Source organism: Erpetoichthys calabaricus, chromosome 8, assembly GCF_900747795.2.
Source record: "Erpetoichthys calabaricus chromosome 8, fErpCal1.3, whole genome shotgun sequence".
NCBI lineage: Eukaryota > Metazoa > Chordata > Cladistia > Polypteriformes > Polypteridae > Erpetoichthys > Erpetoichthys calabaricus.
The window spans coordinates 16,429,259-16,446,781 of record NC_041401.2 but is presented as its reverse complement, the minus strand read 5'-3'; the positions used below and the strand labels follow the sequence as shown (position 1 = coordinate 16,446,781).

The 17,523-nt window shown below is 42.2% G+C and overlaps 1 protein-coding gene across 1 annotated transcript in view; it reads right to left on the bottom strand.

Annotated features, from left to right (window-relative positions):
* Positions 1–17,523, bottom strand: part of dnah9l (dynein, axonemal, heavy polypeptide 9 like) — a 514,436-nt gene that overhangs the window by 431,150 nt on the left and 65,763 nt on the right. Inside the window, exons 13-14 of the mRNA XM_051930607.1 lie at positions 4,532–4,654; positions 1,862–2,086 (exon numbers count right to left, since the gene is read on the bottom strand). Of these exons, the coding sequence (XP_051786567.1) occupies positions 1,862–2,086; positions 4,532–4,654 (348 nt within the window). The remainder of the gene's footprint in view (positions 1–1,861; positions 2,087–4,531; positions 4,655–17,523) is intronic.

Below are 17,523 nucleotides of genomic sequence, written 5' to 3'. Positions count from 1 at the left end.
AATCCAGACATCACATGCTCATGGCGGGCCACTGGCAGTTGTCACAGAGCAAATATGCCATCTGTCTTACTAAACCACAGTTAATATATGCACGGCGGACGCACCGAGGCGCATGCGCACTGTGGCCTTGGCGCCCACCCCAGAGTCCAGAGGCAAACGCATCGGCTTTCCAAAACGCGGTGGCTTCCCAGAGTCAGTAGGTGGCGCCCGAACAACACAACCTCTGAGCGACCAAACAACACAACCTGTACAGTCAAACGCAGCGGCTTCCCAAAACGCGGCGGCTTCCCAGAGTCAGTAGGTGGCGCCCAAATAACACAACGTAATGCGCCGTTGCACCCGCCCCAGAGTCAAATGCGGTGGCTTCCCAAAACGCAGCGGCTTCCCAGAGTCAGTAGGTGGCACCCAAACAACACAACCTGTGAGCTACACTTGCTCTAATCCACTGTGCCAGTAATATAGATCACATAACAGTCACAGACTCTAACCCAGCGACTTCCCAGACTCAGTGGCTGGCACACGAACACCACAACCTGTAAACTAAACTTGCTGTGCTCCACTCTGCCAGCAGTCAGTGTCAGCAAAGGCAACGGAATCACGTCTCCACAAAACGAAACTGCTTTACTACAGATATGCTTATGTAATTAAATGGCATTTCCCCAGACGCACCCACCCTTCATGATATGTCATCCATCCAGATATCGGACAGAACAGACACTGATTGCCATTCTTGGATTTCCGATTCGCTAGCGAATCGCGGGCTTACTTGTCTAAGATATCTGGTGGTGTGGGTTCACAACAACACTACAAGCATGACAGAAAGTAAGAGAGGGAATTTCAACAGGAGGCTAAGGAAGACATATGGTTTTGCCAGTGTCACACACGTGCGAACAGAAGAAAGCTGAAGGGCTTAAAGAATACTGTTAACACCTCCGCCCTGGGGGCGGTGGGGTGCACTGACTCTTTTTCTACGTCTCCTGCAGACCTTTCCCTGGAAATCCCGCCAGTAGCCGGTGCCTCAGCTCAGAGCACGTCACTTCCGGTCCCGGGCCCAAGGATGACATCACTTCCCTCAAGCTCCCTATAAAGACTCTCTCCCCTCCTCAGGATTTCAGTTCTGTTTTGGACTCAGTCTTGTAAACTACTTTGTGTCTTACAATTCTTTACTTTTGCAGCCAGGAACATATTATACGGGTGGCTGCCCCAAACCTTTATCATGTCTGGATTCTCATTTTCTCACACCAGGTTGTCATGGAAGATGGATAATTCCACCAACAGAAATGAAATAAGCTAGAAACGTAGGTACAGAATGGGGAAACAAATCCATTATAAGGAAAACATGAGCAGGAATAGGAGAGGTTGGTCAAATAATTCCACCAGAAGTCAATATGAGCAAATTCCCACCAAGAAGCCAAACATGACAGAGAGTTGGACCCACAGCAACATGTTGGAAGTTAATGTTATATCACAAGTAAAACCACCGCTAGAAAAACCAAGACATGGGATAAAAACACAAGACCAGTCAGGACACATAATTATAGGATCAGGAGACAAATTGCATGAAGTATTTCAACAAGTGCCAATGTTCTAATGTTCTCTTGCAGTCAGTACAGCCTCTATTCTATTCTAAAGTGGAAGAAGGGCAAAATGAAAAGAGTATTTCATCAGAAGATCTAAATAAATGGAGATTTGTTTGGCACTCCATGCCAAGAAAAGTCCAAGATTGGGTAACGTTCAAGAAAAGAAATGCATGAAGTTGTCCAAGTTTAACACAACACACCGATGAGTCAGACTCACAAGAAGTTAAAGAAATGACTTTTTTAGATCTAGCTCCCAAAACCAGGAGAAAACTAGACATAACCTGAAAGTCAAGGTTGATGGTTTCAAATCTCTTGGCATCCTCTGACAGCTGTTTTCGGATGTCCTCGGAATTAGTGAAGATGCTTTCTAAGTGGGCCCACGTTCTCTGAACCCCCATCCAGATTGAGATGACCATGTCTGCCACCATCAGCTTCTTTTGCCAGCTTGTGACCTGAAGCAGGAAGTACTCCACATATTTACTCATCAGGATGTTCTGCAGCTGGACCTATGGGAATGAGAGCACATTAAGAAGTACAATGAGAAGGGATCAAGAACAGGCAGTGCAGCCTTACGACAAGCAGCAACGGAAGCGAAGCCAGTCATGTCTCACATACGTATGGAGTGTTTTACAGCGCCACAAGAGAATAGCTGAAAACTCATTTGGAGTGAATAGGTAATTCATCAGTAAAGATAAATTACAGCTGGAGTAAAAGTCAACATCTGACTAGAAGAACAAGACAACAGCAGCATAAAGTCAATTGCCCAGAAGATGGTGAAAGCAGCAAACCAATGGTACTTGGTGGTACCAAAGTGACTGCTGACACAAGAACAAGGATGAACAAAAGTTCAATTTGTTCTCTGCCTGTTGAAGGACACAATGATATGTTGTATGTCCTACAATATGTACAGTTTAGGTTTTCCAACTTCAATACCAAAAATGAATAGTTAACTTAGACTGGGCCAGAACCTTTGAAGGACCATGTTAGGAATCTGATAGTGATTAGTCAAACTGAAAATTGGATTGACCTGGTTTGTTTAGACAATTTGGCTATTTCTGATAGATCTCAGTCTCTCCAGACCCCATTGTAGTCAATGCACGACCAAAGTCAGCACCACCAGTTCAGCCGCAGGGTGAGTGGTTAACAGTGAGATGAGGATCTAAGAAATTAACAGAACTTAAAATTTAGTTCCTTGGCACTCAAATCACCAATTCAGACCTTGAAGAAATTGTCCGCATTCAGCAGCCCATCTGTGTTGAAGTTAAGAACAAGAAAGTGCTCATAATTGGCAACTCCATGGTGCAGAATGCTACAATCTCAGCAGTTGTTAATGTTAATCCAGCAATTAAAGTTAAATGCCTCCCAAACAAAGATGTCCAACATAGAGGCTAAATTGGACGTTCTGGATGACGATGAGATGTCTACATTATTGATGCATGTTGACACTAATAATATATATGTGCAGCAATGTGAGGTGTTAAAGAGGAACTTCATATGTTTATGTGCCAAAGCTAAAATAAAATGTTGGAATTTAATTGTGTCTGCCCCCTTACCCAAGATTATACTGAATAGTGGGGATGTAACTTCACTGCTGGTTAGAGACCTGATATGCAAATGAAAGAAACGTCTTTATGAACAATTGGAATGATTTTTGGGAAAGACCTAGATTTTTCTAGAGAGATGGTCTTCATCCTAACTAGAGGAGATCTTTTGTTTTATCCCAAAATATTGCAGCAAAATTAACTGGCTAACTGATCAGAGCACCACCCAGGCGGCAGCTTTGGAATCTTAAATCACAGGTTTGTCGCTTATCCCACGTGTTGCTATCCCTGTCACTGCTACCCAGAATCCCTGTTCTGGGACATCTTATAAATTTAGCCTTGAAGCAAAATCTATATCACTTGTTAATTGAAGAATAAAAAGCATAACTAGACAAAGAGTTAAAATAATCCCATTAAGGATGATATATATAGCAATTTAATTGCTATATAGCAATGTCTATATAGCAATTTAATTAATTAATTAGAATTGAAGCAAAAAATATAACACCAGGACTGAAATATCCTTGCAGTTTAAAATGTTGCTTAATAAGCATTCACACTCTTGAAAATAAAGCTGTAATGATAAATGAATGATGATAAGTAAATGTATTAAGTACAAAATCTTATTTGTGTAATCTCACTGGAACCTGGCTTAGTAAATCTGACATCGTTCTCTTAGTTGAGGCAGCACCAAATGGTTATACAGTCCTTCATAAATCAAAAGATACAGAGAGGCTGAGGAGGTGGCATTGGGATACTTCAGTATGCTGAACTGCAAACCACTTCTAAAAATGTAGGCAAATTTACATCCTTTGAGGCACTCATTTTAAATATTAAAACAGATTCCAACATAATTTTAGTGCTTGACTGCAGAATTCCAGGCTCATATTCATTGTACATAACTGACTTAAACAGCCATTTATCCAATTTAGCTATAAATTAGAATTGTGTAGTGTTGATTGTGTTTTAATGTACAGACTGAAACTGACACTTTTAGCAAATGTTAACAAAAGTATTGTAATCGTCCAAAAATTCGATGTCGAGATTTTGATGAATCACGACATTTTAGAGTCTGCGTGTACGTGTGTATAAACACGATAATTTGAGTACGCTTTCACTTAGGTCAATAAAATTTTACGTTCAAGTATTAGGTACAAAAAGTAGATATCTATCAACTTTTGGACTATCTCTGCTAACCGGAAGTGGTACTTTACCTGAAACGCTTCCCCAAACATATAAAAAATTTGATCACTTCACATCATATTATGGTAAAGCACCACATTCTAAGCATTTTTTATCTCTTTTAATTAAGTCACTGTACACAAAAGAAAATAACTATGTGAAAAGTTCATGAACAGAATTTTGGTTTCAAGTGTATAGAAAATATAACAAATTAAATGAATTAAAAACCTGATTGTCCTCTAAGGTTTCAATTAGATTCTCATCTGGCTTCAGGAGTGGAGTTCCAGTGCTCTGATGATCTTCATAGGAGAAATTCATCAACCCCCATGTCTGGTTTATCTCTGACAGCACCTGAAACAAGAAAACAAGTTTTTGTTTCTCAATGTTTTGAATTTTCAGATTCCGTTTCATCTAATCTGAGGCCACTGGGGCCAGAGGCAATTCTGGTGCGTTTCCATCACAGAAAACTCTTAAGCCGTTTATATACTGTAATACTGCTAACTGAAAAAGCTCCGTAACCCTGGGCTCAGATCTACACAAGGGTCCATGTCTGTGAGGTGTTAGTTTGTCTTTCCCTGCTCTGCATGATTATTTCCTCTTAAAGTTCAAAAGATGTGTCTGCCAGGTTAATTGATGGCTAGAAATTGGCTCTGTATGAGTGTGGGATGTCTTATGGTGAGTTCCTACCTTGTGCATGGTGCTGCCTGGATAGACTTCCAAGCTCCAATGACCTTGAACATACTCTACAATTGTTGATGACCTATATGAAGAATTGTACGCCGATCAGCCACAACATTAAAACCACCTGACTAATATTATGTGTAATATAATGCAATGTGTATTACGTGTAATATTATGATCATCCTTGTGCCACCAAAACAGCTCTGACCTTTTGAGGCATGGACTCCACAAGATGTCTAAAGGTGTCCTGTGGTATTTACCACTAAGACATTAGCAGCAGATCCTTTAAGTCCTGTAAGTTGCGAGGTGGAACCTCCATGGATTGGACTTGTTTTTCCAGCACACCCCACAGATGCTTGTTCAGATTGAGATCTGGGGAATTTGGACATCAAGTCAACACCTTTAACTCTTGGTCATGTTCCTCTGACCACTCCTGAAGAATTTCTACACTGTCACAGGGCACATTATCCTGCTGAAAGATGCCACTGTCATTACTGAATACCGTTTCCATGAAGGGGTGTGCGCAGTCTGCAACTATCTTTAGGTGGTATGTGTCAAAGTAACTTCCACCTGAATTCCAAGACCAAAGTTTTCCCAGCAGAACACTTGCCTAGAGCATCGCACTGCCATCACTGGCTTGCCTTCTTCCCATAGTGTATCCTGCTGCCATCCCTTCCTCAAGTAAACGCCACCCACGCACCTGGCCATCCACATGATCTAAAAGAAAATGGGATTCATCAGAGCAGGCCATGTTCATCTATTGCTCCATGGTTCAGCTCTGATGCTCATGGTGCCCTTTGTAGGCACTTTCAGTGGTGGACAGGGGTCAGCATGGGGATTCTGACCAGTGTCACAATAAGTAGATACAAAAGTCGAAAAAAGGTTTTGGGCAGCCACCCGTATTTTGTTCCCTGACTGCAGAAGGGTATAAGTTATGCCACTGATGTGTAGAGATTTGAGTTCAATATGGAGCTGATGGTATGGAGGTAAGATGGTGGCTTTAAATGCGTGAACAGGAAATGAGGTCATCTAGGGTGGGATCGGAAGGGTCCTTCTCCATAGGCTTGGACCCAGATGTGATGTCATGAAAAGTGCCGGAACTGGAAGGGTCTTCATCCATGGGTTCGAAACCGGAAGTGACATCATTGGGCCCGGAACCAGAAGTGACGTCATTGGGGTCAGGAGGAATTTCCTGTGAACTGTTTGCAGGAAAGTGAGAAAAAGAGTCAGCACACTCCGCCACTCCCTGATCTGGTGTGGAATTGCTTTCGTCCAGGCCCTTCAGGGGTCTGTGTGACACCAGCCTGTAGCTGCAAAGTCTCATATGCAGCAAGCTGTGATGCATTGTGGGTTCAGACACCTATCTCCCATGGCCAGCATTAAGTTTTTGAGAAATTTGTGTTATAGTAACACATGAAGTTAAAGGAATTATCTGCAGAGGTTAGTGATGGGATTGTGTCAAGACGCAGATCTGGGGAAGGCTATAAGACAATACCTGCAGCACTGAAGGTTCCCAAGAGCTCAGTATCCTCCATAATTCTTACATGGAAGAAGTCTGGAACAACCATGAGAGCTAGAGTTGGCCACCAATCCAAACTGACCAATCAAGGAAGAAGGGCCTTAGTAAGAAGGGTGACCAAGAATCCAATGGGCTGATGTCCAGAGAATCTGTGTGGAGTTGGGAGAAATTTCTAGAGAGGAAAACTACCACTACAGCACTCCACTGATCTGGGCTTTGTGACAAATGACACACGAAAGCCTACTTGGAGTTTGCAAAAAGACGTCTAAAGGACTCTTAGACAGTAAGAAAGAAGATTCTCTGGTCCAGTGAAACCAAGATTGAACTGTTTGGCCTCAATTTGAAATGTTACATCTGCAGGCACCACTCCTCACCTGTGCAATACCAATTCAATGGCAAAGCATGGTGGTGTTCTGTTAGGTTTAGGGACTGGGAGACTAGACAGGGTTGAGGGAATACTGAATGGAACAACGTAGAGAGGGATCCTTCATGAAAACCTGCTTCAGAGAACTCTGGACTTGAAACTGGGCTAAAGGTTCGCCTTAGGACTTTACAAAACAATGACAACGCAGTAGTGACTTAGGGACAACTCTGGGAATGTACTCAAGGCAGAGCCTGGACTTGAAACCAATCAAACTTCTCTGGAAAGACCTGATAGCTCTTCACCGATGGACTCTATTCCAACCTGACAGAGCTTGAGAGGATCAGCAGAGAAGAATGCAGAAAAATCCCCAAATCCAGGAGTGCAAAGCTCATTGCATCAAACACAAGGAGACTCCAGCAGGAATCATAAATTACGGAGTAAAGGGCCTGAATACTTGCGTCAGTAGGATATTTCAGTTTTTAACTTTCTTGTATACAAAGTATAGGGAAAGTATTGGAATCATCCAAAAATTTGATGTCGAGATTTTAATGAATCTCGATGTTTTAGACCTCCGAGTCCAAAAATACCATTTTTGCAATTATGCACGTGTGTGTGTGTGTGTGTAAACATGATAACCTGAGTACGCTTTCACTTAGGCCATTGAACTTTTGCATACAAGTATTAGGTACAAAACCTAGACTTCTATTAATTTTTGGGCTATTTCCGTTAACCAGAAGTGGTACTTTATCTTTTATTCATGCAGCTGCAGAGTCTGATTTATTCAACTCTACTTTTATAATAATTGTTCAATATATTATTAATTTGATTTGTTGTTGATGGGTCTTTACTGTACATGATATAAAAATATAATCATTGTCTTGCAGTTTACTCCTCAAATATCCATCTACATATCTCTTTTCAAAGTCAAGGGGAGACCACTCCTGATTTTTTTATTTTTAATACATTTGTAAAAATTTCTAAAAATCTGATTTCACTTCATCATTCTGGGGTATCTGCGGCAGGCTGACTCCATGCCCGAGGTTTATTTCCTGCCTTGCACCCTATGTTGACTGGGATTGGCTCCAGCAGACCCCCGTGAACCTGTAGTTAGGATATAGCGGGTTGGATAATGGATGGATTCTGGGGTATTGAGTGCTCTGGGGAAAAGTGAATTGAAATGATTTTAGCATCTGCAACATAACAAAATGTGTCAGGGGCCTGAACACTTTCTGAAGACGCTATATAAAACACCAAATCCTTCAATCCCATAAAATTACCCAAACAGTTCCATTTTCAGTGTGTGTTTGTGCAGCCATACCTCTCTAGTCAAACTGCTTCTCTCATGGGCGACCTTTTATAAAGGAGAATCTGGGCAAGCACCAAGAAACACAGCTAGTACAGAGTAATACTGTATTAAAAAAGAATTTTACTAATTTATGACTTCAGTGTTATTATTCAAAGTATTATCTGCCTAAATGAAGGACAAGTGTCTGCCTGCCTCTGTGTCAGTCTTGTTGCTATATTTCTATCATTCCAACAGATGGCACATCACAAACATGTGTAGTAATAGTGACTTGTGTTTGTCATTCCAACAGATGGCACATGGCAAACATGAAATAAAGAGTTAGAAAAGGAGCTGCAAAGGAAAAAATGGCTGCATAAGGTGTCTAAGACTAATAACTCTAATGTGTTGGGAGTATGAGAGCATGAGGGCAACCATTAAGAAGGATATCAGGGAGACTAAAAGACATTTGGAGAGGAATATAGGAGATAAGGCGAAAGACAACCCTGAGCGATTCTTTCAGTGTTTTAATAGTAAAAGAATAGTCAATGAGGAGGTGCAGTGAATCAGGAACAGTAAAGGGGAATTAAAAGGTACAGACAATGAAATAGCAGATGCTCTAAAAGCGCATTTTTCTGAGGTCTTCATAAGTGAGGAAGTGGATAACCTCACAGCGGTAAATGGGACTACTAAGGAGGTGCTGAGGGACTTGGAAATTGTACAGAGAGAGAAGAGCTGCTCAGATTAAATAGACTGAAGTCAAACAAATCACCAGGACCAGGTAATATTTACCTCAAGTTCTCAAGGAGGTTAGAGAGTACAAATATAAACCCTTGACGCATATTTTTAAGAAGTCACTGCGCACTGGAGAGATTCTGAAGGACTGGAAAAGGGCAAATATTATCCCATTATATAAAAAGGATGACCAGGCAGATTCCAGCAACTACAGGCCAGTGATCTTAACATGCATCACAGGAAAATTAAGGGAAGGAATTATTAAGGATAAGATTGAGCAACAAATGTCAAGGACAGGAGTTTAACTGAACAGTAAGCATGGGGTCAGAAGAGGGAGGTCGTGTTTTACTAACAGGCTGGAATTTTATGAGGAGGCAACAAAAGGATATGACCACAGTGGAGCAGATGATGTTATTGATCTGGACTTTCAGAAAGCATTTGATAAGGTGCCACATGAGAGGGTGGGCATCAAACTAAAAGAAGTGGGAGATCAGGGTGTGGAGTGTAGATGGGTGCCCAATTGACTCAGACACAGGAAGCAGAAGGTGATGGTGCGAGGAACCTCAACAGAACTGGCCGATGTTAAGGGTGGTGACCAGCGGGGGTCAGTGCTGGGGCCGCTGCTATTTTTAATTTATATAAATGATTCAGATAGGAATATAAATAACAAGCTGGTTAAGTTTGCAGATGATATCAAGAAAGGTGGATTGGCAGGTAATTTGGAATCTGTTATATCATCACAGAAGGACTTGGACAGCATACAGGCTTGGGCCAATGAAATTTAATGTCATTAAATGTCAAGTATTACACGTAGGAAGTGAAAATGTGAGGTTTGAATACATAATGAGAGGTCTGAAAAACAAGAGTACACCTCATGAGAAGGATTTAGGAGTCTTAGTGGACTTGACACTATCAACTGCCAGCCAGTGTTCAGAAGCCATTAAGAAGGCTAACAGAATGTCAGGTTATATAGCGCCTTGATGTGTGGAGTACAAGTCACAGGAGGTTCTGCTCAGGCTTTATAACACACTGGTGAGGCCTCATCTGGAGTCCTGTGTGCAGTTTGGGTTTCCAGGCTACAAAAAAGACAAAGCAGCACAAGAAAAGGTCCAGAGAAGAGCGACTAGGCTGATTCAGGGCTACAGGGGATGAGTTACGAGGAAAGATTAAAAGAGCTGAGCCTTTAGAGTTCAAGGAAAAGAACATTAAGAGGAGACCTGACTGAAGTGTTTAAAATTAGGAAGGGAATTAGTGCAGTGGATCGAGACGGTGACTTTAAAATGAGGTCATCGAAAACACAGGGACACAGTTGGAAACTTGTGAAGGGGAAATTTCGCACAAACATTAGGACGATTTTCTTCACAAAGAAAACCGCAGACTCTTGGAATAAGTGACCAAGTAGTGTGGTAGACACTAGGAGTTTAGGGACTTTCAAAACTCAACTTGATGTTATTTTAGAAGAATTATGTGGATAGGACTGGCGAAACTTGTTGGGCTGAATGGCCTGTTCTTGTCCATAATGTTCTAATGCATAGTAATGTTTGTGATGCACCAACTTTTGGAATGACGAATGCAATGCATATGTCTCCATTCCATGCCAATTGGTATGGGATTCGTAAAAGCAGTGATAGTGTTTGTGATGTGCCAGCTGCTGGAGTGACAAATGCAATGCATTTTATTACCACAATGGCCTGAGATACATCATCTGTTGGAATGAAAGAGACATAGCAACTGGATGGACACACAGACACTTACCCTTTAATTAGGGTGGATGTATTACAACATACAATGCAATGGACGGTGTACTGCAAACGTTAACGCTGAGGTCTATCTTGATTATTCAGACTTTAGCCCGTCTTAGATGGGTAGCGCAGATAGTAATAATATTATTATTATTATTATTATTAATAGCCTTTCATCTTTTGTCATTTGGTCCCCATTTCTCCCAGGATGAATACTAAAATCACAACCTGAATGGCTGACTCTTCTTTTCCTGTTCTCTCTTCTCTCTCTTTCTGTTTCTCTAAACTCCTGAGAGCCGCATTTCAGAGCCAAACTCTTCCTCAGGAGGCTGCAGACTGAAGTGAGCAAATCCCCTAACCTTGACAACTCTGCCCCCACCCCTGGCAGGCTGCACCCATCCCCTGCCGGCTTTTTAATCCAACTCGCCTTGTTGTTACAGCGTTCTGAAAATCCACTGGAAAGCGGCGAGTTCTTTTACACGGGGGGGTTTCAGCTCGTGTCCGCAGGTTTACTTACACAGCCTAAGTACTGTCTTTCACGTGCAATACCGCCATTAAACAGCAGGGTTGGCAGCTGCGGCATGCTGAGAAGCATCCGCCAGTCCAATTTCAATGAACCTTTCATTCAGAAAAATTGCAGAGCACTGGAGGGATCCGAGGAAAACAGCAAATGCGGTGTGCATTGTTCTCTGTGACCCCCGTTGTGTAAAGGAGTAATGTGCATGGAAAGTCACCGCTGCTCGTTAATTGTTCCTGTATGGGTCCGGATTTATTAATGCCAGCAACTGAATGATAGGGACAAGGCGGGAGATCAGATAGAAAGTAGAAGTGAAAAGTGACCAGCGTCAGAAAAGTAAGGAAAGGAATCACAAACACAGTGCCCTCCATACTGTTTGGCACAAAGACACATTTCTCCTCGATTGACCCCTCTGCTCCACAGTTTAAAATTACAAATCAAACACTTCAGACATTTTGGTTAAAGTGCACAATGCAGACTTTCATTGAAGGGGATTTGCACACACTTCATTAACACACCACTTTTTCTGCACGTCCTCCTATTTCAGGGAACCATAATGTATGGCAGGTCTATTAAAGACGTTTCCCAGACATCACCAGGCAATGAGGGTCTTCTCTGGTGATGCTCTGCCAAGTCCCTAATGCAGACATCTTCAGCTCCTGCTTGTTTTGGGGGGCTTGTCCAATTACCTTTTTTTCTCTTCAGTATATGGAAGGTCTGCTCAGTTAGATATAAATTGGGTGACTGGCTTGGCCATTCAAGAATTTTCCATTTTAGATAGATAGATAGATAGATAGATAGATAGATAGATAGATAGATAGATAGATAGATAGATAGATAGATAGATAGATAGATAGATAGATAGATAGATAGATAGATAGATAGATAGATAGATAGATACTTTATTAATCCCCAAGGGGAAATTGACAAATTTGTAGTTCTGTGTGACCTCAGCAGTCTGTTTGGCTCCTTATCTTGTTGTAGGATGAAGTGCCGTCCACTGAGTTTGAAGACATTTACTGAAGTTGAGCAGATCAGATGTTTCTCCACACCTCAGAATTCATTGTGCCATCAGCAGTCACATCATCAATGAAGAGAAGTGTGCCAGGACCTGTGGCACCCATAACATCCCTAGCACCGCCATGTTTAACAGATGAGGTGGTCTGCTTTGGATCTCGGGCAGTTCCTTGTCGTCTCCATTCTTTGTTCTCCCCATCACTCTGATGAGGTTCATCTTTGTCTCGTCTGTCCACAAAACCTTTTCCCACAATTCTGCAGGCTCTTTGAAGTCCTTTATCACAAACTGTAATCTGGCAGTCCTGTTTTAGTGTTTTGCATCTTGCAGTGTGGCCTCTCTACTGTTCTTGAAATCTTCTGCTGATAGTCATCTCTGACACAAAGACATCGGCCCCCTGAAGACTGAGTATGACCTTTCAGACAGGCGCTAGGGGGGCTTTTTCTTGACCATAGTGAGGATTCTTCTGTCACCAGCAGTGGAGGTCTTCCTTGGCCTACCAGTCCCTTTGTGATTCCTGAGCTCACCAGTGTGTTCTTTCTTCTTCGTGATATTCCAGACAGTTGATTTTGGTCATCCTAAGGTGTTACTGATGTCTCTAATGTTTTTATTCTTGTTTGTGTGCCTCATAATGGATACTTTGACTTCAGTGGCCCAGTTCTTGTCTTCATGTTGACCAATGGCAACTACAGACTCCAAAGGGTAGACGCAAACTGAGGTATCTTATGAAGCCATGAAACCCACCTGAGAAATAGCAAATGCCTGGGATGCCAATTGTGTCAAATGTTATGGTGCCCAGAAATGGGGGGCCACGTAGAAAAAGTGTTGTCCTTTCTACATGGTGGGACGGAAATGTCTGCAAATCCCCTTAAATGAAAGACTGCAAAGCACACCATAATCATGTTGTCTGAATTATTTGATTTTAATTTAAAACTGTGGAGCAGAGGGGGAAATCAAGGAGAAATGGGTCTTTATCCCAAACATTATGGAGGGCACTGTATAAAATGAATAATACCGCCTAACAGAAGAGTGACCAAGAATATCAGGAAAATGAACAAATGGAAACAGTGAAGGGCTCAGTGTGCTGGAGAAATTCAACCAATAAGCTTAAAAACGTCAGCACAGCTAAGCATCACAACAGTACACATGCAAACAAACAGAAAGTAGTCACAGTGACATAAAAATGGCAACAATACACACCACGAAAAATGAGAACAGGCCGATATCGCTCAACAACGTTACTACAGCAAAGGAACGGAAGTGTGTGCAGGTCCAGCTTACTTCCTGTATAGCGCCCTATGCTGTGTCTGAGAACAATTCTCAGTTAAAATAGAAGTATAGAGTATTAATAATTTCTAAATACTGAACTGGGGCACACACACACACACACATACTACTGGTCAAAAGTTTCTGAACACCTCAGTTTTTTCTGTTTTTAAGGAATTGCCCCGTGCTTAATGTTTTAATGTTTCATGAAATCAACTCACAGAACAAATAAACAATGACAAATAAAAGAAATAAATAAGTCGAGGAATCATTCAAGTGTACAACAATGTTTCTAAATTTTTGATTCATCAAAGTAGCCTGCACCTTTTGCTAATATAAAAGCCGAGCTGTGGTAACCATTTTGATTCCGAATGCCAGTCACTCAAGTGACTGCAGCAAATGACCCCGAGACCATCACACTTCCTCTTCCATGTTTGACAGTTGGTGTCACACACCGAGGGACCATCCTGTCACCAACTTGACGACATTCAAACAACCTGTGTGATGAACTGAACATTTCAAATTTGGATTCATTGGTCCATAAGACTTTCTTCCAGTCTCCAGTAGTCCACGGCTGGTATTTCAAGGCCCTGTTTTGTCCTTTAAGGAATGACTTTCTTGAAGCCACTCGTCCTGTCAAACCTGCAGCACAAAGTCTCCTCTTCACAGTTGAAACTGACACTTGCTTTTGTCAACCTGCACTGTTAAGCTGTTGTGTTATGAGGCGCCTGTGATCACATAAGTTGGTGATCCTCAGAAACTTGTCTTCTGATTGGCTGGTGACTTGGGCTCTGCCCGATCTCGTCCTATCAGAGTTTCTTCCAGTTTTCAAATGCTTTTGGATTGTGTAGGACACCACTGGATTCACTGACACTTGGATTTTTTTTTTCAGTTACTCTAAATGAAAGGCCTACACTTGTAAGGGTAATAATGCTGTCTCGTTTCATTTGTTAAATGTCGTTATCACTGGAACTTACGCCTTGCTACAACGTAATATTGTCAAAGTAGAACTTCAGAGGGTGTAGTAACACACAGTCTGTTCAAACTCTGCTTTAAGACACACAGAGGGATTTTAAGTAATAATCAGAAGTTGGGACACCTGTGCAAATTCTTTGCTTCAACTTGCTTCACTTACTTTAACTACTGCAGAACATCTGTTGGTTGTAACCTATTAGTTCTTCCATGAAGAAGGCCCATTTGTAATATCCCGAAATTTCCTTTTTTTCAGATTTTACCAACCTAAACTTTAAATTTAAACTTCTGGCTGTTTACTGCTTACCTTTCCACCATTTTACATCATTCATTGTGTGAAGGCAAGGAGGTGCTAAGAGCCCCAAACCCCAAATACGAACACACACAACACTCCCAGGTTCAAATAAAGAGGTTTAATTACAAAAAGACCTTTGTATAACAATTACGCAAGGTATCTCTTCTTCTTCTTCTTCTCTCTTCTCTCACTCTTCCTCTTTCTCACTGCAGTGCTATTCCTCCAGGCGAGTGTTGCCTGTCTCCACTCCCGGCTCTGACTCCTCAAGCTATGGAAGCAGGCTTATTTTATGCTGCACCCAAGAGCACTTCTGGTGATGTGATGTGGCCAGTTGGAAGTACTTCCAAGCCATAAGAAAGCCAGGGAGGTCCTTCCCCCAGCAGTCCCCTCTATCGTCCACCAAGGACCCCTTCAGGGCTGTACATCTAGACTCCAACTCCCATGCAGCCCCTGTGGACTCTATATGATGGACACTGCCACCTATTACAGTGGAGGGTGAACTGCTCCCTGCTGTCCTCTCTTGCTGGTTCCTGTAAACTTTGGGCATCCCAATCAGGATGGGGATCATATGGCATCCCGGCCAGATACTGTCCCCGGTTTAGTCCATCCTTCCATTATGGCATCCTGGCCAGTTAAGGATTCCACCTTTATCCTGAGCGGGATGGCCAACCATCCTCTGGGGCATCTCCAGTTACATTTCAGTTGATTAAATTTGAAGAAAAACTGAGGTGTTCTAAAACTCTGGGCCGGTAGTGTAGAAGTGTAGATATATTAAAACATGCGGAGAACAAGGCAGAAATGAATTAAAACTTACATGGAAACCAACAATATCAGTCCATTAATTCATTGATGAGCTATGGCCGTGGTTATGCGCCTTCTGTTTTGTGGGTGGTTCTCCAAGAGGTGGGACCACCTGCCCATCATGGATCTCTCCTCAGCCCTGTCAAGGTGAGAGTTTCCCATAGTCCCTGGCGATTCACTCAAACGCACTGGGGAGTTGCAGAGTTTATTCATGATGTTTTTTTTTGGTCTTTTTTTGCTGTGCTTGTGCTTTTGTGATACCTCGTGGATATTCTGACCTGCTACTCTGATTTTTGACCACATACTGGATTACGTTATTAGAACTTTGTGTGCATTGGATTGCCTTATTGTTTTGGGCAACTCCTTTTGCCTTTGTGCTCCACAGAGCTTCACTGTTTACATTTATGTATTTGGCTGATGCCTTCATCCAAGGTGACTTACTACATTTATGATGCAATTGGTTCCATTTCTTTTGGCTTTCCCATTTTTTTGTTGTTGAAGAACATTTTCAAAGAATAAATCATTTTATTTTATAAAGATCCTGTTCTTGCCCTTAACGTCTAGCCGGGGTTTGATGTTCTATCCCCCTCTTGTGGGCACTTTTGGGACTCTCAGCTCATAACATTGAGGAGTGACAAGCTGTTCAGACATCATTCATAATTACTGCTTATATGGATGGGGTCTGTGTGTGTTATGATTAGGGTGAGAAGGAAGACCAACCCTGTTATGAATTTGATGAGCTCCTGTCATCCCTTTAGAACATTAGAACAACCTTGATGAGAGCAGGCCATTCAGCCCAACAAAGCTCGCCAGTCCTGTCCACTTAATTCTTCTAAAATAACATCGTCGAGTTTTGGAGGCCCCTGAAGTCCTACTGTCTACCACACTACTTGGTAGCTTATTCCAGTGTCTGAGTTTCTCTGTGTAAAGAAAAACTTCCTACTGTTTGTGTGAAATTTATCCTTAACATATGACGATCTACTGCAACCCTCAACATTGCAACTTCTGAATGTCTACTGTCCTCATGTAGATAGCAAGCCCACTATGACTCCCAGGTCCTTCTCATGAAGTATCCTTTCAAGCTTCAAACCATAAGAAAGTGGCTACACTTCCAGAACGAAACCCCCCCGATCAGGAAAGTGACCACACTCTGTGACAAATGCACATTGCAAAATGTGGCGACACACAACTACATAGCAAGACACGCTGCACCAAACTTACAAGGGAACACATGGAAATAACAGAAGAGAAAGCACATATAGTGTTGAAAAGGAAAGTAACAAAAATACGCAAAAATGACCACCTCAATCCAGAGAAGGTTTGCTTTGTTATCAGTGAAGTGACCAGAAGAGCCCATGACAGTTAAAATAATTTATCACAACATTCTCCATCCATCCATCTTCCAAACCTTCTTAACCAGAGCAGAGTCACATCACGAGCAAAGCAAGAACAATCCCTCGACTGGTCGCCGGACCATCACAGGCTGAACACACACACACACCAGTGCACCATTTAGTATCACCAGCCCACCTAACTTGCATGTCTTTGGACTGTGGGAGGAAACCCAAGTGGATGCTGGGAGAACATGCAAACTAAACACAAGGAGCATCCATGACATTAGCCTTGTTATAATACTGCAGCACTACCACTGCACTACCGTGCCACCCCATTCTCATCGCTTCAGGGTCCTGGGATTCCACAGACTAGCCAGGAAAGTATGGCAATAAGTGGCCCAATCGGCTTACTGAAGGGCCAAGCAGAAAGGTGCTCACAAACCACGCCAATATGGAGAAGCAGCGATTCTGTGGAAGAAACGAGCAAAGACCATCTCATTTATGCTTAGGCACTTGAGCTTCAAGGGCACCCTGCGTCCAGTATTTATGTGCTGTAAAGCTAAAAGAGAAAAAAAATCTTCCCACCTATTTCTATTCCAGAAAAAATTTTGATCAGTCTTGAGGACTCTACTTTCTAATTTCTGTAATGTATAAAACTATTTTACAGTCCCTCCCTTTCAAAGATCCCAGAGGACAG